Source organism: Syngnathus typhle, linkage group LG2, assembly GCF_033458585.1.
Source record: "Syngnathus typhle isolate RoL2023-S1 ecotype Sweden linkage group LG2, RoL_Styp_1.0, whole genome shotgun sequence".
In the NCBI taxonomy this organism is placed as follows: Eukaryota; Metazoa; Chordata; class Actinopteri; order Syngnathiformes; family Syngnathidae; genus Syngnathus; species Syngnathus typhle.
The window spans coordinates 4,297,237-4,325,031 of record NC_083739.1 but is presented as its reverse complement, the minus strand read 5'-3'; the positions used below and the strand labels follow the sequence as shown (position 1 = coordinate 4,325,031).

The window sequence follows — 27,795 nt, the reverse complement described above, 5'->3', positions numbered from 1 at the left end:
GACGTGCGCGCACACGGACACGCGCCTAGTAATTAGTGGAGCACCGACAACTCGTGCACGCGCATTCCCAGAGGGCTGCTCGATGTGTAGTGAGGAAAAAAGTTGAGGCACTTGTGCACGAAGTCACTAAATAAACTGGAGCCTTCTTTTTGTTGTCTTTTTACCGCTTTGTCACCCAAAATGTTCACAACACGCGCACACAAAACAATCCTAGTTGATAAAGCAAGTGGAATTCGCCACACGCACCCGAGGGAAATGAATTGGAATTTAGTTTAACAGTTTTACTGTAAACAGACGGCACCTGAATAAAACGTTTCAAATTTACGAACGTCGTCACTCGGTACACCAAGTGATTTTTTTATTGGCTAATTGTCCATATGCTGGAAATAAAGTTTGATCAAATACAACCAATTAATTCACTGCGATCCCGGAAGAGTATGTTGTTTCCCGGCTAATGCGTATTTAAACGATTACCACCCGGACACTACAAACTAAGAGCAACACTGCCCCCTCGTGTCGTGCGACCAACACTACAGTCAAGCCATTTCATTGAAACAAATTCAGTCACGTCCAATGAAATCGTGTTTGAGGAGACTTTTATTCGAATGCAAAAAAGATGGTGATATCGATAGCATGGGAAAGAAATGTCTATTCAGGGATAATATGAATTTTAGAAGACTGATTTGCCACAATGACAAAGCAAGCCAGCGGTTTTGAGCCCAAATTCTTTGCCAATATTACAGTCGATCAAAGCAGATCAGTGTGGATAAATATGAAATTGCCATCCAAATTCGACGCTTTGGTAGCAGTAGTTACGACAATATTGGGTGAGTTAGAAAAATCTCAGATGATGCATCTTGGAATGTGTCAAACAAAGCAAGCTTTAAGACTCCTTAATGAATTCATCCACGTCAGTCATGTTGTTAGACTTGACGGCAGTAGCCAAGGTGATGTCTTCAGACATATCAAGGAGCTTGTGGGGGATTCTGACAGAGAACTGCAAAAGGAGGAACCGTGGCTTGGTAAAAGAAACAAAGAGAAGAAAAAAAAAAGAAAACCGTAATTCTTTTCATCTTCAGCCGTTCATGACCATCCTGACCAGTTCTGAGGAGAGAGGAGGAGACAAAGAAAACATGTCAGGAGTGCGTGTCGACGTGCTGCCCCTCGCAACAAAAGGAAGGAAGCGTTGAAAGAAGGAGGCGAGGCAATCGTCTCGAGCTCTTATTCAGCCCAAGCGTTTGGCCGTGTCTACGCTCCAACGAGAGCCAGCCGATTAGGGAAGGGAGGGAGACGATGTAGGCAGCGGCCAGCTACAAATCCAGCTTTCAGAGCAACTCTGCAGATGTCTGGTTAGTACAAACGCTCCAAGAGGAATACTCTGAAAGGTCGTCGACGGCTAACCGGCCGAGCTGCGCGTTTGTGTGAGAAGAGCCACACGGACGCTTTCAAACACCCGCAGAGAAGAAGAGTCCTTCATGCAAATGAGGCGCTGCAACGCGCTTTCCATGGATGACGCAAGCCCTGTTTTACGCTGCAAGAGGTCCACACCCTCCCACCAAGCTAATAGAGGCTTTCCCCACACACCGACAGGTTCAATCTATTCTGAACCACCACCACACGGACACTCGAGAGAGTTAGGGAGGCCCAATGAGAGCGCTTATTATGTTGAAGGAAAAAAAAAAAAAAGCTCAGAAGCAGCAAAGCCCGCTAGTGCCGCCTGGCGGTATCTATACCCGCTGCCAGTACCGGCCCTCAGCCTGACATGATGTGGCGCACAAACGCTGTGGAGGAAGAAGAGTTACACACTTTGAGTGGTCCACACGGCAAAGGCAAGTCAGCACGCTTGAGGCGGCGCATTAGCGACCGTCCCCGCACGTCCGTCCGAGATGGACCGCGTCGGCTACGTCGAGGATTTCGCGATAGTTGGTGTGCTCCTGCGTTGGGACACTTGCTACTTTAAATGTCTTCCTCTCTTTTGTCAATTATCACCCCCCAATCTCACCTTCATAATTGATGCAGCCGTTTGCGTCTTCATGTCCTGCCAGAAGAGTCTCCACCTCTTCCTCTGTCATTTTCTCTCCTGAAAAAAAAAAACAGAAAAGCATTTCACTGGCACCTTAAAACAACGCAGCCATCTACGCACATTCAAAGGCGTCTCCGCTCTAGTCAGGGTTCGCCCAAAGTTGCAAACCCTCACCAAAAGTACTTTTCTTGAATGTTGCAAACGTTTTCGACCTTGCGTTTTCCGAGACATGTCCTAATTGTGTTCCGACAGCAACCAACCTCTGCTGAGCGAGGCGAGGAGAGTCTCACTTACCGAGTGTGGTGAGGACATGGCGCAGCTCGGCGCCCATGACGGTGCCGTTGCCTTCCTTGTCAAAGACGCGAAGGCCCTCCACAAAGTCCTCCATGGAGCCCTGATCTTTGTTCTTGGCGATGGTCTGGAGCATGGGCAAGAACCTCTCAAAGTCCAGCATCTTGGTGTTCATCTCTGAAGGAGAACACCAAAGTCAGCAAAGTCCATTGTGTGGTAACCAGGCCGCCGAGGCCAACTCACCCTCCGCTTTGGGGTTTCCCAGGACCTTGAGGACGTCGGCCGTGACGGGGTTCTGTCCCAGGGAGCGCATGACGTCCCCACACTGGCTGTAACAGATCATCCCTTCGCCTGTTCTGTCGAACAGCAGGAAGGCCTCCTTAAACTCTGCAACAGAAAGGGAGGACGGCGATCACCTGAAAAGCCGCACCTACTGAAAGAAACGAGTATGGCGCGACAACCATCAGCAAAAACGACATGGTAATGACATCACCAACATCCAGGCAGATTAAAAAAAAAAAAAAAAGCAGACATTTAATATTGAAAGCGTTCAACACTACAATGAGCAGAGTGTGCATCTTGGTAAAAAGAAGGGTGGGGGAAAAAAAGAAAACCAAGGTGGAGGTCAGGTTATGCTTGAATGTTGTGCTTCTACTGCAAAGACCAACTGGATACTTGAATCAAACAACTTTTCAACAGCTGTATGTCGACAAACAGCCCAAAATGTAAACAAAAACGCTCAACGGAATTTCCTCGAGGGAGTAAAATTAGTCGAATGATCTGGGGAAAGAAAATAGCATATATGCGGAAAGACGAACAGGGGACTGAAGTTAAGCGCTAACATGCGGAGAGTAACTGGACACAGCATGCATTAGGACAAAAATGTCAGTGCACAAAAAGCCACAAAAAATGACTTCCAAGAAAGTTGGACGGTCTCGGCAGAGTTCCAAACTATTTGAGTAAGCGGACAAGTCTTTAAGTCAATCAACTTCACGATTAGCGACGACTAAACACTAATCCTATCTGGCAACTTATCTGCTCACTTGATATAAATACAATTGTCGTAAAGAAGATTTCATTTAATGAGGTAATAACACCAGTTTGGTGAAAATGCTTTCCTTTACTCCCGTCGGAGTTGTTTGTCATCACCTACTCTGTTTGCACTTATAGCCGTTGATCAAGAGAGAAAATGACCGTATAATATTCAGCTGTAAATAGGTGAGACATGCCAGGTTCTCAGACCTAGCAAAAACCAAGCCCAAGTCACTTCGGCAGTGTTGTGAGGTGTTTTTTTATTGGCCCCGTTCAAAGGAATGCGTCTCTTCCCGTCTGGCATGAGACAACCTTTCCCCAGCACCATATTTGGTAATGGAGGAGTGGAGAAAGGAGGAGGAGAGTGCAAGAAGGAACACGGCCCATGATGTCAACGGTGTTCAAACATACATTAGCAGCACCAAAAAAGGGGAAGCAGTGAGACAACGACTATCTGGGAATTGATGAGCTAAAGTTTAGGGTGACCTGACACAAAGCAGCAATGACAAAAGACTCTGCTCATGACTATGTTTGGCATTACAGCAGTGCAAATGCACGTCTCATCGTGTTACGCATCTGGCAACTTTAGGCATGTTTTGGAACGCAACAAACAGCTCAAAGCATCTCAATCACGTCAACAACAACTCCGCCATATGCGAACATGCAAACCAAATCCCGAGTTGGCCAATATTTGCACTTATTGATGGTTTTCTACCGACTTACCATGAATTTGTTCGGGGTTAAACTCAATCTGTGAAAAAATAAGCAGTTGCAAGTGGAAAAGGGTGAAACTGTGCGAAGGGAACAAGTAGGAAATTTAAAGTATGTTGATTGTGACAGGAGGAAGACAAAAAAATAAAGCAAGGTGATAGTGGACGGGGGGCAAAGTGCCGTTTGAAATGAAACACAGTGAATGACACAGCATGCATAAAGAAGCGCGATGGTAACAAAATAATAAAATATGAGTACTCACCCTGAATTTGATCGTCCGAGAAGTCAGACTGTTAAGAGACATTGAGCGAGATGAAAATGGTTCTCTACTAGGTCGACGTTAGCAATGTTAGCTCGGCTCTAAAAAATGTCGCCAGGCCTCTTTACTCAAACGAATTGCTTCAGACTGTTTAACTTTGGATAATTAACGTTTATTATGTTATAATGCTGTGGGTATTTTTGTTAAACTGCGCTCGCTACTTTCGTATAAGCTACATGCTAAGGCTAGCTTGGGAAAAAGTTGCACTTCCGCTAGCAAGAAGCGAGCACAAGAACGACATTTTCAAATGAAAGTAGATCGCAGCGATAATCCGAGTAATAATTGCTAAAACAGTTTTTTTAAATGTCGAATGGGAAAAAAACTCACCATGTTTGAAGCGGATGAGGTGTGTCGGAGAAAAAAAAGAATGTGACAGTGACTACTACATGCACTAGTCAGACTCGGGAGTGACGGCTCAGCTCGATGGGCGGGGTGAGGATTAAAAAAAAAACGTCGCTCGACGTCATGACATCACTACAGTGACGTGCGTTGGTGAGATCTATTTGGTTATGGATAAATTTTATTTTTCTACGCTTTGATAATAATGGCAAAACAATTTATTCATCGATACAAATGTATAAAGTGTTTCCAGTTTTTTTTATTTTATTTTGCCCGTAACCATAAATGTGTTTTGTTTAAATAGTCTGCGATTGCCCGGATACCATTTCTTGGTGTCACCGTTACGTCAATGACGATAAGTGTCATAAATTTCATTTTAAAAAAAATGAAGGGATGTTCGTACAGCATTTATAGTGTGGATGATGGCCATGCATAAATGTGAGACATATTGTAAAGGTTAAGCACGTGACATTGGGATGCATACATTCTCACACAAGGCAGTTATGAGAAACCAGACACAAACATACACAAACATGACATTACTTTCAGTACACATACACACAATTACTGCATATGTAGACATCAATTGTATTTCCTTAGAATCCCTTCTTGACACAAAGGGCAGTAGAGCAAACGTACACTGTTCCCCACAGTGAATATCAGTGAGTAATTCACAATTGCACCCCCATCCAGTAGACGGCAGTAAAACTCCCCCCCAATAATACAATTAAAATCGTACTTGGCACAAAGATGCCACAAAGTGGTGCCAAAGCAATATTCTAGTTAGCCAGAGCAAAAACAGAGCCCAAACAAAAGTGAATTAAAAAATAATAATAACTAGAATTTTGCAATTTCTGGAGAAATTGCGTGTGAAGGCAAAATGTATGAATAACTTCTTCGGGGAATGCTGCCGAACGATGTGGAAACGTGTTGAATTACTTGAGAAATGTAGAATATTTGGAAAATTTGTGGTGAATTTCAAAATAAAAGATGTGAAGTTTTTGGTAAGTTGTGGAATAGATAGAAAAATGATGAACAGTTGAAAGTTGGAATGGGTTGAATCGGATGAAAAATGTAGAAATGAGAATGGAAAAAGGAAATATTGGAGAATTGGGTGTGAATTTAAAAATAAAAGATGTGAAGTTTTTGGTAAATTGTGGAATAGGTAGAATAATGATGAACAGTTGAAAGTTGGAATGGGTTGAATCGGTTGAAAAATGTAGAAATGAGAAGGGAAAAAGCAATTGGGTGTGAATTTCAAAATAAAAGATGTGAAGTTTTTGGTAAGTGGGAAGTTGTGGAATAGGTAGAAAAATGATGAACAGTTGAAAGTTGGAATGGGTTGAATCGGTTGAAAAATGTAGAAATGAGAAGGGAAAAAGGAATAGGGTGTGAATTTCAAAATAAAAGATGTGAAGTTTTTGGTAAGTGGTAAGTTGTGGAATAGGTAGAAAATGATGAACAGTTGAAAGTTGGAATGGGTTGAATCGGTTGAAAAATGTAGAAATGAGAAGGGAAAAAGGAAATATTGGAGAATTGGGTGTGAATTTCAAAATAAAAGATGTGAAGTTTTTGGTAAGTGGAAAGTTGTGGAATAGGTAGAAAAATGATGAACAGTTGAAACTTGGAATGGGTTGAAAAATGTGGAAATTAGAGTGGAAAAACAAAATTTTAGAGAATTTTGGTTGAATTTAGAAATAAAAGATGTGAAGTTTTTGGTAAGTGGGAAGTTGTGGAATAGGTAGGCAAAACATGAACAGTTGAAAGTTGGAATGGGTTGAATCGGTTGAAAATTGTAGAAATTAGAGGCGAAAAACGAAATTTTGCGAAATTTTGTCGGAATTTTTAACGTGAAAACGTGAAATGTTTTAATTTGGGAATTTTGGGAATGTCGAGAATCCTTCCGAATGGGATTAGAATGTGTTGAATGATGTGAATTCCAAATTGGAACGACGTAAATGTGAAATGTCGAATGTGCCATTAAGAATGAATGGGGAAAAATTTGTCGGAATTTGGGGAATTTTGCGAAAACGGAAAATTTTCGGAACGAGAAAAATGGAAGCGCTCATCGCGTGAATATTTGGAATACGTCAAAAGTGGAATGGAGTGAATCGGATGAAAAATGTGGAAGAAGAAGCGGGACAAAAAAGTGGCGGGAATAAAATATAATAAAGTGAATGGTGTAGAACAGTGCTTCTCAAATAGTGGGGCGCGGCCCCCTTGGGGGGCGCGGTGCTATTCCTGGGGGGGGCGCGTGTGACCCTGGGGAACAGGCTTTTTTTTTGGCAGTACTAGAATAAAGTGTAATTGCGAATCTTCACAGCAGGGGGCAGTGGCGCTCTCATTGTTACTTCTGTGACGTTTGCGACAGTGCAACATTTTACGACTTACAAGACAAGTTAGGATAGTCACGGTGGGGAAGGGGGGGCGCGAATTTTTTCTTCTTGCTAGGGGGGGGCGTAACAGAAAATAATTGAGAAGCACTGGTGTAGAATAACATGTGTGAAGGCCTTCGCCTTCACACAATTACAAAATGTTGTTGATGGCATGACAATTAAGGGGTCAATAAGCAAACCTCAACATTGTGAAGTGTGTACTAAAGGAAAGTTTTTCCAAACCAGGAACAAAGATCCTGATGTGAAGGCTAAGACCCCTCTAGAACTAGTTCACACAGATTTGGCAGGGCCAATCCATCCAGAATCTAAAGAGGGTTACAGATATGCAGTTTCATTTACTGATGATTTTTCCAGCACTGTTTTTGTGTATTTTTGTGTATTATTGTGTAGAACAAAAGTGACACTGTTCAAGCTACAGAAAGGTTTCTGGCAGATGTAGCCCCATATGGCAAAGTAAAATGTATCCGATCTGATAATGGTACTGAATTTACAAGTAAATATTACCAGACTTTGCTCACTAAAAATGTGATTAAACATCAGACATCAGCACCGTACTCTCCTCAAAATGGTACTGCTGAGCGCAATTGGCGAACACTTTTTGACATGGCAAGGTGTATGCTCATTGATAGTGGTTTGCCAAAACAACTATGGACCTATGCAGTCCAAACTGCTGCTGTGATCCGGAACAGGCGTTTTAACAAAAGAACAGGGCAGACAGCCATCCAGATGTTGACAGGAAGAAGACCAAATTTGGATGCAGAGGTTTGGTTCAGAGTGTTATGCCTATAATCAAGACAAGAGAAAGCTTGATCCAAGGTGCGAAAAATGTGTTTTTATTGGGTATGATAAAACCAGTCCTGCATATTCCCCTGTCAGTAAGAAAGTGCAAAAGCACAGATTGGTAAAGTTTGTGGCAAAATCAGGTGTAGAACAACAAACACAGACTAATATTTGCAAAATAGGGGGTGTTGGACTTGATGGGAAAGCCATCTGAGGATGATGACTTTGTAAAAACCAAACCAAGAAGTCCAAATCTTGTGTTCGAAGAACAAAAACCTGAAGTCAGCCACCACCAACCACGACAAGAAAGAGCTGAGATCAAACGTGAGCCTGATGGTAGCCGTTACCCTACCAGAGAGAGAAGGCAGCCAGACAGATACACAGATTGTAATGTGTCCAAATATGTGTCTGATGACGAAGAGACTGATCAAGTCCAGAGTAACATTGATTACTGTTATCGTGTAATGTGTAACATACCTGTGTCATTTTCAGGAGCTGTAGCCTCAGATAAGGCCAAAGAGTGGGTTAAAGCCATGGATGAGGAAATGCATTCACTATTTTCATGAACACTTAGACCTACCACGCTACTGCACTTTAATATTGGTCATTATGGTGATACTTGGAGCAGTGCCGGCTCTACGCAGGGGTAAACCGATGTCCTGCCCCCTCGAATCAAACTTTCAGAAGTGAAAAATCCGCTGATAGAAACACACGTTAATCAGCCCCCTCTCTTCTCTCATGTCGGTGCAGTGTGTGTCCTCACACAGCCTGCTGTCAGGACTCCGCGCCCCTCCGTAAACATCCAATCACTGTGAGTATGCAAATGAGGCAAGACGCAGCCAGAGAGTGTCAAGTTAGTCAGGGGGTTTGCGTGCCTCAGTGACCCTAAGAGCAATACCAGCAGAAGCTTTAATCTTCAGGTGGGACACCCAAGCTGGACAGGTCTTAGTGTAGAGGCCTGACAGAGTGCAATCCACTTCTCCAGGTTGAGATCTGGACACACAGCTAAAAACTGCCGTGAAGAAAACACTGACAGTGTTAAAAATGTGTAAAAAAAAAACAACAAAAAAAAACATGCCCCCTTCACGTTTCTGACTGCCCCCTCTTATGTGCATTCCTAGAACCGGCCCTGCTTGAGTGTCAAGATGACGACGGATCCTTAATGCAGTGGACTTGAGCCACTGACAGATGGCGACATTTTGCTTCTTTAAACATACTTGCACATTTCCGATGCTCACCTGCTCTCGACTTTTTAACTTGCAACAAAACGGGAACACTTGTAAGGAATACAAAGAACACATCGATCCATGCCCTTCTTGGTGCTTATTTTGGGCTTGATCTAGTTTCAAGGTAGAAGATTTCAAGCAACATATTGAGCTAAAGTTCGTCCTGCGTCAGTGGCATTCCAGGAGCTTGCGATAGGCGACGCCATGCGGTGACGTCATCGCTAGAAATTAAATGTCTCATAGCTACAAAACCGTAGCAGCTCAAACGAACGTTTTTACGACACAAAGCAGCACAAACGAACGGTACCATTTTTGGTCCTTTTGCCAGTCAACGTCACGATCAAAATTCAATTCAAGTAATAGCTACGAAAACCTACAAAGTTTTTTTGGAGCACAGTCGAGCGGTAGCCATTTTGGGTTCATTTGGAGCAGATTGGGGGGTGGGGGGGCTGGTTGAAATCTGGATGACCTATGAAATAATTTCTCATAGCTAAAAAAACGTTGCAAAAAACAGTTTTTTTACAGCATAAAGCAGCACAAATGAAGCACAAACGAAACAAAGTGTTTTTCTTGAATTTTGCGTGGGGTGCGGGGCCAGCTCACGCAGGTGAATCATAAGTAACAAGAAGTGTTGCCGTTTGTGTCTGCTCCCTCTTGTTGAAAACAAAGCCCCCTTTCTGGACCGGTATGTCGACCTCAAGGTCATCAAGGAAATAGTCAACCTTATCGGTCGACCAGTGGATTTTGGTTTTCTCCTTTTGTTGCTGAATATCGTTCGTGCCCATCGGTGTCCCCATTGTGACCTGCAGTGAACGGGAAAGAAGATGTTTGTTTTCAAAACTTACATTATTTATTAAACTGACTTTTCTTTGCCATTTTTCTGGACGTTTATTTAGCGCGCAGCCACGCCGTTCGAGACCTCCCAAGACATCTCATGCGGGGAATTCTGTCCCTAAATGGATACTTTTTAGTTGTTATTATCAGTTTGGCCCGTGAACAACTATTTGTCTTTGTGCCCTTGTTAAACAAATGTATCGTTGTGACGACTCATCCGCAACAAAGCCAAAGGAGCGTGCGTGATGAGGCGTCGGCCAAGAACTTCATGACTCGAATGAATGCATTTTTGAATGAATTTATTTGTTTCAAACGTTTAAACCTCATCAATCAAATGAAGACACATGAAAATAAAAAGCAAAAACAAGGTGAACGTCATCTAAATTATGACTTTGTATAAATACTAGGTACAAACATAATATAGGGTGTTTCATAAAGTACGCAGTTTTTAAAAATGCAATAAATCAGCCAAAATCTATGCAAAATTCAAAATTTTTGTTTAATTTCATTCAACATATACTTCAATTTAATAATGAAAAATTATGTCGAGCATATGTCCACCTCCACTTTCTCTGCAGGCAGTCATCCGATCGTTGAAATTAACGATAACTCTTTTGCAGACGTCCCTGTCGTTGTCACCGATTACCCGTTGAATTTCCATCTTCAGTTTGGTAATCGTTTGGGGTTTGTTCACGTAAACTTGTGACTTCACATATCCCCATAAAAAGAAGTCACAAGGTGTGAGGTCACATGACCTCGGAGGCCATTCTTGGTCGCCGCCGCAAAGTGAGATCAGACGCTCAGGGAATTACGGTTTCGACCGGGCGATTTTCTGGTTGCAACTGACCCAGATTCTTCGAATTTCTGTACCAACCTCGGAACTGTTGTTGCGGTCGGGGCATTGTCACGGCCAAAGATCGCGCAACGTTTACGGACAGTCTCTGCGTAGCACTGCCCGTTTTTGTCATGAGTTTTCACAATAAGAATGCGTTGCTCGATACTGAACCGCTCCATGGCTACAAAATGGAAAAACGACAAATGGTCTTCTAATCGGAGTGATACGAAAATGATAGGAACAGTGCTGACAATCTTCAAAAAAAAAAAAATCCCACGCAATTAAAAAACTGCGTACTTTATGAAACACCCTATACAATCTACTGCACAAAATGGGCTATTTACTTGTCTGAAAAAGAGGAGTGGGAAGACGTACGACATGCTTTTGAATATTTTCAGGCAAACAGTTTTGCTTTCATATACTTGGATTTAATTATTTGCATTGACTGTTAAACGAGTTGACTGCTTTTCGCTGTTGTTCACGTCCAGAACATTTACAAAGTCACAAAAACTAAAGGAATCAAAGACTGTTTTTTTTTTTTTTTTCCTTTTGGTTATGCACACACGCGCGCGCAACTCCCCACGTCGCTTGAGAGTGCTTTGAGATGACTAGCTTCGAATGTGACGTGTTTGACGTACGCGGCGTGTGGGCGCGGCCTGCCTCTGGCTCCGGGTGCACGAAACGTTCATTTTAGAATCCACTTGCCTACTCGCAGTGATCATTTCTTTTCTCCCGACTGCAGTCGTTGCGACCCTCAGTGAGAGAGGGGATTTTCCTCCAACATGTGGAAAGAACTAAACCGTGTTTTTCTCCAGATTGCCATATTTTGGACATGTGCTTCAGGTAAGCAATTTGTATCTTTAGTCCATTGAAACAACCGTAAAGAGCTGGAATGTACTGTACTGTGAGTTAGCATGACTGCATCTGCTTATATTCTAACATTACGGTGCCTGAGATAAAATTAAAAAAAATCATTGCAATGTCACACATTTGGACGACAAAAACTTTGAGGAACTTTGAAGAATCCTCATTATTCGGACACTTTGATGTAGTTGCTGTGTACGTCAATTCTCCCGGACCGGACCTTTCTTATTATCGAGGCTTGCCTTTATCATCATTTTCATCACTAAGCCGTTGTGTCCGAACATTCGAGCAACTTGACTTTGAAATGACGAGCTAAAACCGTTGAGTCAAGTGTCTTTGCGTTTTCTTACGAGCCCCGCTTGTGAATTTTAAGTGCGCACTGGCTGTCAGGATGACGTATTGAAGTTGAGCATATAACTTCCAAATATCCAATCTAAAATTGGCCCTTTTATTTTGGAAGCCGAATGTGTTTTTACTGGGCTTTTCCTTCTATCTCTTTTTTCCGTGTTTACTTTTGTTTTTCTTTCGCTCTGTTTTTTTAAAAATGGTTTTATTCCTAAAACATGGGCACGCTTGGAATTCAGGAGCGGCTGATTGGACTTTGTGACACTTAGATGAGTTGCCCCGTTAGGGTTTAAGACACAGAATGACAATAAGACACAAGAAGAAGAATAAATGATATATAATAATGATAATAGAGATCATAGTGATACTAGTTTAATAATAATAAAAGTAATACATTTATTATTATTATTATTATTAATAATGATGACAATAATAAATAAGAATAATCATTTCTTACAGCCCTTTATACAATATATTATGCACATGTGTATAGACAAGATATTTCTTGGCGCCCCTATGATACGAATATTTTCATGATTTATATGAGCGAATTATAATGAATAATAATTCATCTTTATTAGTCATTATTATTAATAGTTTCTGACAGTCCTTGACAGAGTATTAGCAATCATTTCTTACAGCCCCTTTATACAATAGATATTTCTTAGCACCTCGGTTGTAAAAAAAATCATGGTTATTATGATCTAAATATAGATTATAATCATTATCTTATATTAATTGTAATTATATTATTAATAATACACCTTCGTGTCTGGTCTGTTATCATCACACACCAAAAAGTTGCAACACAGTTGTGCAGTTCATAATGCATCATCAAAATGTGTCGGCATAATGTTTTCAAAGATTGCAAAATTGAGTAGGACTTTTAGGAGACTCTGATTTCAATGCGTGTTCATTTCTCCTAGTGAATCGCAGGGCGCATCTGAATAATTGCATTTGCCCCTAAGAGTCCATGCTTATTAGGATTGATTGATTGATTGATTGATTGAGCCCGCAGTTTAAAAGCCCTTCTCCATGAAACATTCAGTCAGGCCTGGCTTGCTTGCTTGGCTTTTGTACTTTGATATAAGGAAGGGCGGGCGGGCGGTCTTCTTGAGCTAAGAAGGGGGGAGCGGTCCAACTGTTGCAACGTGTTCCATTCGATTGAGTTGCGTTGTGCTTTAGCACCCTCCAGTGGTGAAATGTGCGATGACCTGATTTGAGCTTAGCTCATCGATATGCCTGCCACACGTGCGTAACTGGTGGGTGGGGTATTTGCTGAGGGTGATGATGATGGGATCTTTTAAGTGGAACAACTTGCACCATTGGTGGCTGACGACATACACTGTACATCTGAAGCTTAGTATCATCACTTTGGGGCCATTGTGTGCAATCCTTGGCAGGCGTAAGTGATGCTTTTATGCAAACAATCAGCAGCTCCACTTTGCTGCATGGCGCTGGCTGGACCCAAAAATGACGGACAGGCAAGTTTTTGGAAGGGGCCAAAGCGACAATGGGTGTTGGCCCCCCCATCTCCCACCCCACCCCTGACAGAATCCTCGTGCATTTGGTTGAGATGCCCCCAATGAAGAGCACAGAATAAAAACATGCAAGTGTTCCATCAATGTGTTCTGCTCTGTTCGCCTGATCCCCAAATTGTGCCTTCAGCCAACGAGTGTGCTCCCGGGTGGTTCGAGCACGGCTCCAGCTGCTACAAGAAGGAGGTGGTGAAGCCCAACGGTTGGCTGGGGGCCCGGCACCACTGCGTCTGGCAGGGCGGCGACCTGCTCTCCATCACCTCCTCGGCCGAGGAGGACTTTGTGAAGCGCACCATGGGCAACACCCGCTTCTGGCTGGGACTCTCCAACCAGGTGAGACGGAAGCAGTCGTGGACTCGGCAGCAACAACTGGAACTGTTTTCTTTTTTGCCCCCCAGAAATGCGACAACATCTTGTGTGACTTCGAAGGCGGGACCCAGAAGCTGACCTGGTCCGATGGCGAGACAATGACATACACCAACTGGGCCTCAGACCAACTTAAAAGGTAAGAAGTCACATCTCCGCATGCTGTTTTCAGGCGGACACGCGTAAAGGTTCTGGAACCAATTTTGAGAACGAGCACTCAAGGAAAAATAGGAAAATGTTCCTTTTTATAATCTACCGACAGCGCCGACGTCGCGTCCTGCGCCTACGTCAACCAAGGAGCTTATCGTTCGCCTGGGAAGTGGAGGTCTGGCTCCTGCGCTTCCTCGTTGGCCTACATGTGCAAACGGCCGCTGAGTAAGTCTGCGCGTCCGTGGTCACGTTGCTGATGAAAGGTGAGATGCGCAAACGGGGCTTTTTTTGCAGGCTGCCCGGAGGGACCGTGTACCTCCTCTAGTGTTACTGCTGTAATGAAGAGTGAGTTGCAGCATGCTTATTTGCGCTTTAACCATCTCGTCATGGTTTCCTCCTCAATGTTTTTCTTTGTGGCCTCAGCTTCCGACTGCGACGATGGCAACTTCCTTTATGGCGATGATTGCTATCTTTTTGGCGCGACCTCTACAACTTGGGAGGCTGGCGAGGAGTTTTGTCTCGCCCGGCAAGGCCACCTGGCGAGCATACACTCTGATCAAGATGCCCGATTCATTCTTGGTGAGCACCAAGAAGAACCGCCACAGTCGTCATTTGGCTGGAGCTCTTATTGCCCTGAAGCTCTTGTTCTCCTTCCTTTCATCAAGATCACGCATATGGCTATCGTAGTTGGCTCGGAGAAAAGAAGAAGTGCAACAACTACGAGTGGACTGACGGAACAGCTTCTGTAAGTGGATTGCTGAAGGCCTTTGGAAAAGTCATGTTGCAGGCATCCATCCGTCTTGTCTAGAGGCATCGGGCCGTTGCTTACAAAGTATTGGCGCTCTGATTTTAGAGAGGAGGCGGTTAAGATGATATATCCTGGACGGTGGCTCGGGTTTCTTTAGGTCTTCAGGGTTAGTTGCTTTGTGCACGTTTTGGGTTGCCAGGGCGGGCGGGCACAATGTTTTATTGCAATGTTCATACTACTTTGACTGACAGGGTTAGTTGCTTTGTGCATGTTTTTCCCAGACATTTATTTGGGTTGCCAGGGCGGGCACAATGTTTTATTGCAATGTTCATACTACTATGACTGACAAAGTGAACCCAACAACCAAAGTGAAACTTTAATGAGAGAAGGTACGAAAACGCTGCAAGTGAGGAAATGCGGCGGGAAGATGACCACATTGAATGCAACACGCTAAAGTTCTGTCCAAAATCTCATCCGCAGGACTACGGAAAAACTGCCTACGGCTCATCTGGTGACTGTTCAAGATTGGACGGAAACAAAGACCTGGACAGAAACTTTGGTTGCCAGAATACATACCCACCGGTCTGCAAAACAGGTGCAAACGTCCCTCCCGAGCGCCCCTTTTGGATGCGTGAAGCATTTGCTCATATTCGCTCCCCTTTTTCTGCAGCCAAGCGCGGAGGGCCTCCACAGCTGCCACCATTAGTCGGCCAGCCGGGTAGGTGTCCCGCACTGCCGCCGTCTTGCGCTGTCTTACGCCGTCTGGTTCGCAGACTGGACTGAGAAATGCGGCTGGTGGATGGACTACCCCAAGAGCGACTTCTGCTACCTGATGATCCGCCAGTCCACCGAGACCTGGCAGGAGGCGCAAGCCAACTGCCAACACCTCCACGGGAACCTGCTCAGCATCACCGAAGACCATGAGCAGACCTTTGTGCATGGTAGGCGGCCATGAATTGAAATATTGGCCATGAACAAGTTGTTGTTGTTATATGTTCATTTTGAACCTATTTAAAACATGAAAATAGAAAAATAAAACACCACTTTATAAAGTGCCATATCTAAGTCACTGAAACAAACAACCCACAAACCCCAACGACAAAGAATGCTCGAGTAGGAGGAAGCAGAGTAGATTCCCACCCTAATCCGTTCAACCAATAATTCAACACATAAAACACAAGTAGAGACTTCCAGATTCCTTTTTGCCTGTGTGTAGTCAGTTTTGTCTTGTTTTTCCTCATACCATAAAAAGTGCGTTTGTATGCTCCTTGTTATTTTTCCTATTGCTTGACTTATTCGGCGTTACCCCGTATTTCCACACAGGCGTTCAGATATGGCAATATGTAGGTATTTGGAGTTGGGAATGCTTCTTGCTTTCCTCAGAATTGCAAAAACCTTTGACATTTGTGTTTTTACATGATTAATTCATGTGATTTCCAGCAGCTTTTTATTGTCAACAGTCACGGCCAGGAATTTTCCTCCAGAAACTCTTTCTTTCATACCATTGTCAATTTTCACTTTGATTTATACCTGAAAAAGGATTTTGTTGTTGGCAGTTTGGTTTTACATTAAACCACGTATTCATTTCTCTTGTGATTGTTGGTTTCCATAAGCTGCTGTAAATTGTCCCCAGCGCAATAGATGTTTGTATCATCATCATTTCATGATGTTGGATACACAAGTCGTCGAAGAGGACCAAGGGCAGAGGTTGTTCACCTGTTATGGGATACATGATCTCCAGACTTTTTACAAATTGCTGCCTGTTGCTTAAGTAGCTCCTCAGCCAGTCCATGATGCCGTGATTTACTGGGTCAAATGTTTTTGGTTGATGAAAATCCCGATAACTTGTATTTTGATCATCTGATGTTCTCTATGAAGATCCATTTGTGTCCCTCCGGAATCCATATTGACTGTCAGCTAACAGCTTTTTTTTTTTTTTTCCTTCAATCTTGTTTTTCTGTGAACAGTCAAAGATCTTGGAGAACAGAGCGAGTAGAGATACGGCAGGCCTGTAATTCATGTAATGCTACCAGTCTATCCCCACATTTACTTGAGCTATTTTCATGTCATTGACCAGATGAAACGCTTCTGCAATTTCACCGCTCACTTTTCTTATTCATTGTAATCAGTTGAGGTTTTGTTTTCACTGCTCTTTACAATCTCTACTACTTCTTTGGTGCCAACTGCACCAAGAAATAGTTAAGCCTTCCGCTATATATATATATACACATATACATGCAATATCTGCATTTTTTTTTTTTGTCAGATGCTGGTTGAGGTCTGATCCCCTCAGCCGTCTACCCTGTTTCAGTAGCTCCAATTTGTGTTTGCAAACGGCACTGTTATTGCTGCTTTGGTTTGAATATTTCTCGATGGTCCCCCTGTCTAACTCAATTCCTTCTGAGCTGAGAAAGTCGATCACCCGCAGCTCAACGGATGACTCGTCCTCCTCGCTCGGCTCCTCTTGATGATGTCGTTCATTCTGGTACAGGTTACTTCACGGGTCTGACGAACGCATCCTCTCTGTGGTTGGGCGCCAATGTCGCCATCAGTGACGAAGGCAGCACGTGGGCTGACGGAGCCTCGTTCACTTACGGCCACTCGACTTCAGGTCTGTCGGAGACGGTTGTCTGCTGCCATTTGGAGGAACGGAGGAGCACTGAGATCTTCTCTCCCGCCCCCCAGGTTCCCCCCAGGATAATTGTCTCTCCTTCCTCACTGGCAACGGCAACTGGCACTACGACTCGTGCAACGAGAAGAGAGGTTACGTCTGCAAGAAGAGAGGAAATGGTAAGTGAGAGGCAACGCCCCACCGACTGACTGTCATCGCCCCTTGACGTCTGTCTGTGCCTTGACGTCTGTCTTTTCCTTTCGCAGTAAAAGACGCTACGCCGGCTCCTGACTGTAAGTCGCCTTCGACTGCGTCGAAAACAATGACCCTGGAGTCACACCATGCCAACCGACAAATTCTGTGCTTTTTCGTTTTTATGAAGTACTCAACCACAAATGTTTTTTGCATCGTTTTACCTTGTACAGCGGCACTTTGGTTGTTTCTCAAGCGCCAAGGTGAATGTTGGGGAATCCTTTTCAAAATGTAAACGTCTCTGATGCCATTGGGCTAAGCTAACCAAGTCGAGTACCGGATCCTTCCAATTTGCCCGAGAAAATGTAGATTTGGCCAACCGTGACCCGCAAATTGCCCTTTGCTCAAAATGGTGGACTGGAGGGCAAAAACAGGAGTGTGCTCTGATCTGTTCCCCAAATTGTGCCCTCAGCCAACAAGTGCGCTCCCGGGTGGCTCGACCACGGCACCAACTGCTACAAGAATGTGGAGGAGCCCAACGGTTGGCTGGGGGCCTGGCACCACTGCGTCCGGATGGGCGGCGACCTGCTCTCCATCACCTCCTCGGCCGAGGAGGACTTTGTGAAGGGCACCATGAGCGAGGACACCCCCTTCTGGCTGGGACTCTCCAACCAGGTGAGACGGAAGCGCAAGCGGCCGTCGACTGCTGCGACAAGTGGGACTGTTGTTCTTTTCCCCCCCAGAAATGCGACAAGTTCTGGTGTCGCTTTGAAGGCGGGAGCCAGAAGCTGACCTGGTCCGATGGCGAGAACACGACACACACCAACTGGGCCCCAAATCAAGGCAAAAGGTAAGACGTAACAACTTTGCATGCTGTTGTCAGGCGGAGGAGACAATTTTGAAAAGGGCCACTTGGGGAAAGGGGAAAAAAAACGGTAATTGCTTGTTTCTTTTCTCCCGACAGCGCCGACATTGCGTCCTGCGCCTACGTCAACCAAGGGGGAAAGGGTGAGCCCGGCAAGTGGCGGTCTGGCTCCTGTTTTTCCTCGTTGGCCTACATGTGCAAACGGCCGCTGAGTAAGCCTGCACGTCTGCGGTCACGTTGCCGTTGAAAGGCGCAAACGGTCTTTTATTTTTTTGCAGGCTGCCCGAAGTGTTCGCTCAAAAGTGGTCCTGCTGTAGTGAAGAGTGAGTCGCAGCACACTTATTTGCACTTGAACATCTTGTCATGGTCATGTTTTTCTTTGTGGCCCCAGCCTCCGACTGCCACGAAAACACCTTCCGCTATGGCGATTATTGTTATCATTACGAGAAGACGGTTGAAACCTTTGACGTTGCCGAGAAATTCTGTCTTGCCTGGGGAGGCCACCTGGCTAGCGTCCACTCCAAGAAAGAGGCCCAATTTGTGTATGGTGAGCACCAAGAGGAACCGCCGCAGTCGTCATTTGATTGAAGCTCTTCTTGCCCTGAAGCTCGTGTTCTCCTTCCTTTCCTCAAGATCACTCTCAAACCTCACAATCTGCTTTTGTGGGACTCAAGAAGGAGGACGACGACTACGAGTGGAGTGACGGAACAACTTACGTAAGTGAAATGCCTTTTGAAAAAGTCATTTTTCAAAAAAGTCCAAATTCGAGTAGGATAAAAATAAAAGTGGACATAGGACAAATGTTGCTCGAGGCTTCAAATTTTGGATTGTTTTGGAGGGGAAATGGGCAAAACTTGGGCGCGAGTGAGCGATTGCCAAGGAAGGGCGTTGGGAAGCCGAGTCCAACATGCTCATGTCGTCCGCAGGACTACAACATTTGGAAAGATGGCACCAAGGGGGACTGCGCGTTCCCAAATTCTGTTGGGGAGTTGAGTGCCAGCTCCTGCACAACGGAGCGGCCATTTGTCTGCAAAAGAGGTGCAAAGGCCCCTCCCGAGCGCTCCTTCTGCACACATCAAGCATTTGCTCATATTTGTAAACACCCCCCCCCCCCCCTTCCCCTACAGCCAAGCGCGGAGGGGTTCCACAGCTGCCACCATTAGTCGGCCAGCCGGGTAGGTGTCCCGCACTGCCGCCGTCTTACGCTGTCTTGCGCTGTCTTACGCCGTCTGGCTCGCAGAATGGACTGCCACATGCGGCTGGTGGCTGGACGACCCAATCAACGACTTCTGCTACCTGATGTTCCGCCAGCCCACCAAGACTTGGAAGGAGGCGCAAGCCAACTGCCAACGCCTCCAAGGGAACCTGCTCAGCATCACCGACCGCGAGCAGCAGGCCTTTGTGCAGGGTAGGCGGCCATTTGTTGGTGTCATGGATGGATGGATGGATGGATGGATGGATGGATGGATGGATGGATGGATCGATCAAATGAATGGTGTCGTTCCAAAATGCGCCTCACGGGCTCAATGAGCGGGTCAGTAAAGCGTATCTCTGGAAGATCCACCGAAGAGCACCCCAATCTACTGACTCTTTCAAAACCGGACTTAAAACTCACCTCTTTAGCATTTCCGTAATTCCTGTTCCCATATCCTGGTTGTCGTCCAGTTGTTTTATACTTGTCCTTGCACTTTGAGATTCTTCCGAATGTAAAGTGCGTTATAAATATAATGTATTGTTATTATTAGATCCTGTTCCACCTTTGCCTTGGGTCCACAGGTTACGTCGGGTCTCTGCCCTCTCTGTGGTTGGGCGCCGATGTCTCCACCACGGAAGATGACGCCCAATGGACTGACAGATCCCCGTTCACTTACATCCACTCGAGTGCAGGTCGGTCTGAAAGCATGTCTGATGCTTGTGGGCTGCACTTTGGAGGAACGGCGGAGCGCTGAGATCTTGTCTCCCTCCCTCCAGGTGACCCCGGAGAGGGCAAGTGTCTTTCCTTGATCACTAAAAGCAGCGTCTGGAAGCACGCCACGTGCGAAGAGAAGAGAAGCTACGTCTGCAAGAAGATGAAAAAAGGTGAGTAAGTTGTGATGCTCCGCTGGCTGTCATCTGTGCTCTGACGTTTGTCTTTGCCCCGACGTCCGGCTGTACCCTGACGTCTGTCTTCGCCTTTCTTCTTGCAGGAGTAGAAGAACCCCAAATTGTGCCCTCAGCCAGCAAGTGTGCTCCCGGGTGGCTGGAGCACGGCACCAACTGCTACAAGAAGGTGGAGGAGCCCAACGGTTGGCTGGGGGCCTGGCACCACTGCGTCTGGGAGGGCGGCGACCTGCTCTCCATCACCTCCTCGGCCGAGGAGGGCTTTGTGAAGGACACCATGGGCAAGGACACCCGCTTCTGGCTGGGACTCTCCAACCTGGTGAGACGGAAGCGCAAGCGGTCGTGGACTCTGCAGCAACAACTGGAGCCGTTTTCTTTCCCCCCCCCCCAGAAATGCGACGACGTCTGGTGTCGCTTTGAAGGCGGGAGCCAGAAGCTGACCTGGTCCGATGGCGAGACAATGGATCACACCAACTGGGCCTCAAAATTACTCGAAAGGTAAGCCGTAACAACTTTGCATGCTGTTGTCAGGCGGAGACGCGTAAAGGTTCTGGAACCAATTTTGAGAAGGACCACTGAAGGAAAATTCCTTTTTATTTTTTTTATAATCTACCGGCAGCCCCGACGTCGCGTCCTGCGCCTACGTCAACCAAGGGGGAAGGGGTCAGCCCGGCATGTGGAGGTCTGGCTCCTGTGATTCCTCGTTGGCCTACATGTGCAAACGGCCGCTGAGTAAGCCTCCACGTCTGCGGTCACGTTGCCGTTGAAAGGCGCAAACGGTCTTTTATTTTTTTGCAGGCTGCCCGAAGGGACGGACGTGTTCCCCCAAAAGTGGTCTTGCTGTAGTGGAGAGTGAGTTGCAGCACGCTTATTTGCACTTGAACCATGTGGTCGTGGTTTCCTCCTCAATGTTCTCCATTGCGGCCTCAGCTTCCACCTGCGACACGGGCAACCTACTGTATGGCGATCATTGCTACTTTTACTCCAAGCTGTACAAAGATTGGGAGGATGCCGAGAAGTTCTGTGTTGCCCAGAGAGGCCACCTGGCTAGCGTCCACTCACTGCAAGAGGCTCAATTCGTGTTTGGTGAGCGCTAAGACGAAGCGCCGCAGTCGTTGGTCCCACAAAGCTGCCGTCATTTGGCCGACGAAGCTCTTCTTGCCCTGAAGCTCTTGTTGTCCTTCCTTTCCTCAAGATCACTCGCAAAGCGTTTGGTTTTCTTGGCTGGGACTGAAGAAGAAAAGCGACAACTACGAGTATAGTGACGGAACAGCTTTTGTAAGTAAATTGCTGACGGACTTTGGAAAAGTCATTCTGCACGAGCTAGGTTGGGAAAGTTGAAATTGGAGCACAACAATTGCGCGGACGAAGGGCGTTGGGAAGCCGAGAGTCCAACACCCTCATGTCGTCCTCAGGACTACGACACGTGGCAAGATGGCGCCACGGGGGACTGCGCGTTCCCAAATTCTGTTGGGGAGATCGGCGGCAGCCCCTGCACAACGAAGCGGCCATTTGTCTGCAAAACAGGTGCAAAAATGTCCCTTGTGAGCACTCCTTCATGCATTTACTCATTCGCGCTCCCCTGCAGCCAAGCGTGGACGGCCTCGACAGCTGCCACCATTAGCCAGCCAACATGGTAGGTGTCTCGCACCGCCGCCGTCTTCTCCGCTGTCTTATGCTGTTTTGCCCTCCTGCGCCGTCTGTCTCGCAGGCTGGACTGACAAATGCGGCTGGTGGCTGGACGACCCCTCGGACGACTTCTGCTACCTGTTCAACTTTCAGCCCGCCAAGACCTGGCAGGAGGCGCAAGCCGACTGCAAAGGCCGCCAAGGGAACCTGCTCAGCATCGCCGACTCGGACGAGCAGGGCTTCGTACGCGGTAGGGGGCCGTGAATTAAAATACATTGGCCGTAAACAAGTGGATCAATTCTTATTCTCCGACATGAAGCAAACGAGAACTAGAAGCTAAAGTAAATCGAAAAAGGCGTCATGTCTTTGTACGCGCTCTTCATACGCGGTAGGCTGGCCATGAATTTGCTAAGTCTTTGAGAAAACCCTTTTTCTCCTGCTACGCCTTCCTTTCCAACTCAAAACCTGATAAACCCGAGCGAGATGTGGCCAGCGCTGCTCGGTTGTTGTTTTATTTGTTTCACTCTTTGTTGCAGTATTGTTAGCGCTTTGTCACGGCTGTGCGTACCCATCAAGTTGTAGTGCTGAGTAGAGTGAGTCGTTTTGGAATCATCTTGCATGTTCTCCTTGGGATCCGAAGGTATCGCCAAGCTTCTGGGGATGAGTGATGATGCCTCACTGTGGTTGGGCGCCGACGCCTCCATCAAGCGTGACGGCGACAAGTGGACTGACGGATCCTCCTTCTCTTACCTCCACCCGAGTGCAGGTCGGGCTGAGGCTGTTGTCAGCTGCACTTTGGAGGAACGGATGAGCGCTCAGATCTTGTTTCCCTACCAACCTCCCTCCCTCCCTCCAGGTGTCGCTGAAGGGGAGGAATGTCTTTTCTTGCTCACTGGCAGCGGCGACTGGAAGCGCGACGAGTGCGACAAGAAGAAAGGCTACGTCTGCAAGAAAAGAGGTAAGTGAGATGTGACGCCCCGCGGTGGACCGTCATCACGTGTCGACATCCATGTTGTGGTTCCCGCTTCTAGGAAAGACACATCAGCTGCTGCCACATGACGGTAAGTCACCTTCAACGTCTCTGTAAAAAAAGACGGAGAGAAGTCAACGGTTGTGCTCTCACAGGCTACAAGAAGAAGCTTGTCTGCCAAGACACTTGGAAAGCCCTCAAATGTCCCGATGAAAGAGTCATCCGCATACGGTCGGCTTTCCATGGACGGAAGGATAGCGACGTCTGTCCGAGTGGCGGCGGATCACGCGGTAAGAATCCTCCAGTGGCATCGTTGTTTTTGGCTCGCTGTCCTGGAGCCGTTTCTGTCATGAGGTTTTCACACGCCGTCAGCGTTGGCGGTAACTTGTTTGTAACATATAACTGGAAAACGATGAAAAAGAGCTAAGCCGGGCGCTTTTTGGATTCCTCTTTTTCTAATAGTCATTAACCATTAAAATCCTCTACGTCCTGTGACAAGTTGAAGTCAGTATGGAAGTGTGCGAATAAAATGCGCGTGAAATGGTGGTGTGTTGTCACTTGCAGGTGGCTGCAGGGTGGAAGGGGCTCTCTCTCACTTTAGAGGATTGTGTGACAACTATCAGATTTGCCCCATTTACCTTACGGATACGGACTCCTGCCCTGGTGTCTCCAAATACCTCCACGTCGTCTACAGCTGTGAGAAGAAAGGTGGGCTTCACATCCTGACTCTTGCCGATGATGTGCAAGGAAAGAATCCAACGGATCCCCAGATAGAGCGTCGGCTCGGAACGGGTGACCAGACATGAGAATGAATGAGCGAGCGGGTCTTCCACATTGTCTTTTTTTTTTTTTTTGTCTTTCCTCAGTGTGTCTTGATAGTTTGGGCATCGCGGACAGGAGAATCCCAGACTCCTCTTTTTCAGCCTCTTCCTCTGCGATCAATGACGAACCTCACAAAGCGCGTCTGGGGGGCAGCGGTTGCTGGAGCCCCTCCGAAATGTGTACGTAAAAAAAAAAATCACAGCTCGTCGAGCTCGTCCGTTGTAGTTTGGTATCCTGAGCAATGGAATGCCTTCCGCCCTTAGTCGGTAGCTGGATCCAGGTGAACCTCGGTCAGAACTTCAAGGTGACAGGCGTCGAGACCCAGAGCTGTAGATACCAATTCCAAAGTTCCAGCGTATTTGAGATGCTGTTCAGTATTGACGGAGAGACTTGGTATCGCCACCCAAAGCAGGTGAGTGGTCGCTGACTCTCGACTTTGTCGTCCAGGCTGTTGTCATTCATTTTAAACACGCGTTTTGTTTCCAGCCTTCTGTGGGGACGTATATTCTAACCAGGCCCGTGTTCGCCCAGTACGTCCGCCTCCTGCCAAAGTTTTTGGGCCTACGCTTTGACGTCTTGGGGTGCAGGTCTGACGGCACCGCTCGCGGTGAGTGCGACGTTTGGAGTGCAGTGAGAAACTAGCAAGAAACGGGCTTTGATTTTCCCTTCTGACCCACAGACGTCTCATGCAGCAGCACAGCCGCCAACCTCGACCTCGACGGTTCAATGACGTGAGTCAGACTTGGTATGACGTTTCTTGCCAAAAAGCCTCCTCCTTACTAAACAAACTACTTCCGCAGGGTGCGGTGCCCACTGGGCTGCGCCCAAGCCGGCTACAAGGTCTACGGAACTCGGCTCTACAAACAGGTATGTTAATTACCGCACGACCTGCAAGCGGAGTTCTTGTTCTATGTCTGAGACGTTCTCTGTGTGCAGGACTCAAACATCTGCGTGGCCGCTATTCACTCGGGCGTCATTGAGAACGAGATCGGAGGAGATGTGACTTTGCTGAAGAAACCGCCACAGAAAGCCTACAGCAGCTCCACCTGTAACGGAATCATCTCGGAAGTGTGCGTGCTCCGCTTTCACTGGCGAGTCCACTCAAAGATGCCCGGCTCATTCTCACTTGACTCTCTGCAGATATGTTGACAAATGGGCTCCGTCTCCGTCTTACACTTTTGCTGCCACGGGTGAGTAGAAGGTCCAGAATAGAAAGCATTTCTTCACCTGACGCCATCTTACGCGCAGAGCCGAGATGCTTGGGACCTGACTGGGAGGAGTTTGCGGACTTCTGCTACAAACGTTTTAATGATACAAAGAAGTGGTACGACGCTCAACACTTCTGCAGGAGTCTCGATGCCGAGCTGGTGTCTATCCGCTCCGAGGCTGAGCGGGATTGGCTGCACGACCTCGTGAAGCTTGGTGCGTGCGCGCTAGGCGTCGCTCACATCGGCTCGATATCTGCCGTATCTGGAAAGCGAATGAGAGCTCTGTTGCCGTTTGTCCTCTGCAGCCCCTGGAGACACGTGGACCGGACTCAACGACCTGGTCGATCGCGGCAGATTCGTGTGGTCGGACCGCCGGAAGGTGACCTTCGCCAACTGGGCTCCGGGAAAACCTACCGGCCTGATGGAGAATTGCGTGGCCACCTTGAGCCAGGTAGGTGCAAAAAAGATTGACCCGCTCGCCGAAGACAAGTTTAGATTTAAAATCAATCTCATTTTGACTTTCAGTCTGGCAAATGGAAGAAGATGTCCTGCATGGAATTAAACGGCTACGTGTGCAAGATGCCCACAGCGCGTTATCCGCTGGATTTGGAAAGTGCCAATGCAATTTGCGAGTAATCCTATGAATGCAATTGACCTTGCATGATCATCCTGCTTGGTTTACCATGCCTTTTGATTGACTGATTGATTTACCATGCATTATTATGATTGATTAACCATGCATTAGTCGTCTTGTTAGTTACCATGTGTTATTATTCTGTTTAAGTTACCATGTTCTTTTTACATGTGCTATTATGATTTACCATGCATTATTATTATTTTGTTCAATTTACCATGCATTATTATGATTGATTAACCATGCATTAGACGTCTTGTTAGATTTACCATGTGTTATTATTCTGTTTAAGTTACCATGCATTCCTCTTCTTCTTGACTTAACATGTGATATTATGATTTACCATGCGATATTATGATTTACCATGCAATATTATTATTTTGTTCAATTTACCATGTTGTTATTCTCTTAGATTTACCATGCATTTTCATAATTGATATTTCATTTACTTATTGTTAAATTTACCATGCATTATTATTCCATCTGTTGTTTGACCATGTTTAATTGACCCCAAAAAAACAATAAAATAAGAAAGACAATTGGTGTCACCTGTTAACTCCTTGAATAGTTTACTGATTTGGACAGGGCAATTTTATAATCTGCTCAATTAGATCATACTTTATTATTCCTGATGTACGAGTATTAGTCAGACCTCATGACGCCATTTGGGTGCATTTTTGCATGGCTCTTTGTAACAATCTGGAAAAAGAGATGTACTCTATTGCTTGAAATCCATCCATTGTCCTGAAGTGCTTATCCTCGCGAGGGTCGCGGCTAGCCTATTCCAGCTGGGGGCACATCCTGAACTGGGTGCCAGGCAGTGGCAGGACCCACATCATTCCCATCACCCCCCTTCCAAAAAAAAAGAAAACAAGTAGGAGCGGTCAATCGGCCTATCATGAATGTTTTTGAAACGTGGGAGGAAACCTACGCATGCAGACATGCAAACCCCGCACAAGATGGCACTAAAGCCTGCGCCTAACGTACTGCACAAATCGAGCATTGGATATCAAAATTCCACCACACTAGTGTCGTGTTAAAAAAAAAAAAAAGTCACAAGATGGCATCATGACCCCTGACTGTTTCATGCAAAGATGTGCACTGCACTTTTGAAGCACTGAACCCAACTGACCCAAATTGCAAATAGGCTACATAAAATACATCTGGTTTTTTTTTTTTATGCTCACTGTGGTACCTCTTTCTTTTTTTTTTTTGCTTTTGAAAGCTTTCTCACCACAGGTTGCAGCTGCCGTCTTTATTCATTGTGTGTTTCGTTGCAAACCATCATCACCCTATATGTAGCGTCACATATTCAGCATGATTGACATCACTCACCTCCAAAGTACTGGGGTCAAACGGTGAATCTGATGGCCGCAGCATCCTCGGTTTCTGTTCCGGGGCTACTTTCGGTGCTGCAGGCAGGAGAGGAAAAGGGGGACCCAGGATGGGCTGGGCCAGTGGCGAAGGTGACTTCTTAACGGAAGGTTCTCTTTTCGGAGTCATCCTTAGCCTCTTGTGGGCTGCCCGCACTGTATGCTAGGAGTGACTGACTAAAGTATGTCAGCGTGATGGAGAAATAGGTTGAAGGAAAAAAAACGGGTGATGATGCCAATGATGCTCAGGGACTGCACGGATGGAGCATGAGAAAGCGAGAGAGAGTGAGGGGGTGAGGCAAAGCGTAGGAATAGAAGCCACCTCGTATATGCGAGTGACAAAGTGACAGATAGAACAATTTCATGTTCTTCTACTTGATGCCAGAAGGTACATTATTCATATGCGCATCCACGTTTTGTGACAATTTTCTTTGGTGGTGTGTCTCAGACTTCTCTAATATCGAATATCTTCGTTGACTAAATCAAGAGGAATCCTGCTAGAGTTCAAAAACTGTAGTTTGCAACATTACCACTAGAGGTCACTGTTAGAATGTTGAACACTCATATTTGTGCTCTCTCTCTCTCTCTCTCTCT

General features: G+C 46.1%; 4 protein-coding genes and 1 long non-coding RNA gene across 8 annotated transcripts; 4 read left to right on the top strand and 1 right to left on the bottom strand.

Moving 5' to 3' along the window:
• Window positions 1–579: 579 nt before the first annotated feature.
• zgc:153867 (uncharacterized protein LOC337226 homolog) lies at window positions 580–27,331 on the bottom strand. 4 transcript variants are annotated; one of them, XM_061270166.1, is made up of 7 exons: window positions 4,704–4,836; window positions 4,320–4,347; window positions 2,558–2,701; window positions 2,318–2,491; window positions 2,003–2,080; window positions 1,734–1,781; window positions 580–1,104 (listed from the first exon to the last, which is right to left on the bottom strand). In XM_061270166.1, exons 1-6 carry the CDS (start codon window positions 4,704–4,706, stop codon window positions 1,753–1,755), a joined length of 456 nt encoding a protein of 151 aa, XP_061126150.1. In that variant the 5' UTR covers window positions 4,707–4,836; the 3' UTR covers window positions 580–1,104; window positions 1,734–1,752. The 4 variants fall into 4 exon arrangements, with proteins under 4 accessions (XP_061126150.1, XP_061126124.1, XP_061126132.1 ...); XM_061270140.1 differs by lacking the exons at window positions 1,734–1,781; window positions 4,704–4,836 and adding an exon at window positions 27,164–27,331; XM_061270148.1 differs by lacking the exons at window positions 1,734–1,781; window positions 4,320–4,347; window positions 4,704–4,836 and adding exons at window positions 4,070–4,097; window positions 27,164–27,331.
• LOC133148988 (macrophage mannose receptor 1-like) lies at window positions 13,509–18,219 on the top strand. The gene is made up of 10 exons (XM_061271778.1): window positions 13,509–13,512; window positions 13,664–13,866; window positions 13,932–14,038; window positions 14,737–14,794; window positions 15,278–15,392; window positions 15,468–15,515; window positions 15,571–15,738; window positions 17,289–17,587; window positions 17,675–17,701; window positions 18,073–18,219. The coding sequence occupies exons 1-9, from the start codon at window positions 13,509–13,511 to the stop codon at window positions 17,675–17,677; spliced, it is 1,005 nt and encodes a 334-aa protein (XP_061127762.1). The 3' UTR covers window positions 17,678–17,701; window positions 18,073–18,219.
• LOC133169054 (uncharacterized) lies at window positions 19,591–20,343 on the top strand. The gene is made up of 3 exons (XR_009718356.1): window positions 19,591–19,640; window positions 19,706–19,873; window positions 20,242–20,343. It is a non-coding gene; the product is annotated as an uncharacterized LOC133169054 (long non-coding RNA).
• On the top strand, window positions 20,367–21,067 carry LOC133168713 (secretory phospholipase A2 receptor-like). Its single transcript, XM_061300346.1, has 4 exons — window positions 20,367–20,379; window positions 20,437–20,544; window positions 20,652–20,884; window positions 20,957–21,067. Exons 1-4 carry the CDS (start codon window positions 20,367–20,369, stop codon window positions 21,065–21,067), a joined length of 465 nt encoding a protein of 154 aa, XP_061156330.1.
• LOC133147120 (lymphocyte antigen 75-like) lies at window positions 21,189–26,359 on the top strand. The gene is made up of 22 exons (XM_061271213.1): window positions 21,189–21,297; window positions 21,364–21,417; window positions 21,496–21,651; window positions 21,761–21,843; window positions 21,981–22,092; window positions 22,154–22,201; window positions 22,277–22,444; window positions 22,835–22,960; window positions 23,051–23,152; window positions 23,226–23,255; window positions 23,320–23,454; window positions 23,729–23,872; window positions 24,031–24,165; window positions 24,250–24,398; window positions 24,473–24,593; window positions 24,666–24,717; window positions 24,787–24,853; window positions 24,923–25,056; window positions 25,127–25,176; window positions 25,235–25,408; window positions 25,500–25,645; window positions 25,720–26,359. Exons 1-22 carry the CDS (start codon window positions 21,240–21,242, stop codon window positions 25,828–25,830), a joined length of 2,355 nt encoding a protein of 784 aa, XP_061127197.1. The 5' UTR covers window positions 21,189–21,239; the 3' UTR covers window positions 25,831–26,359.
• Window positions 27,332–27,795: the final 464 nt, after the last annotated feature.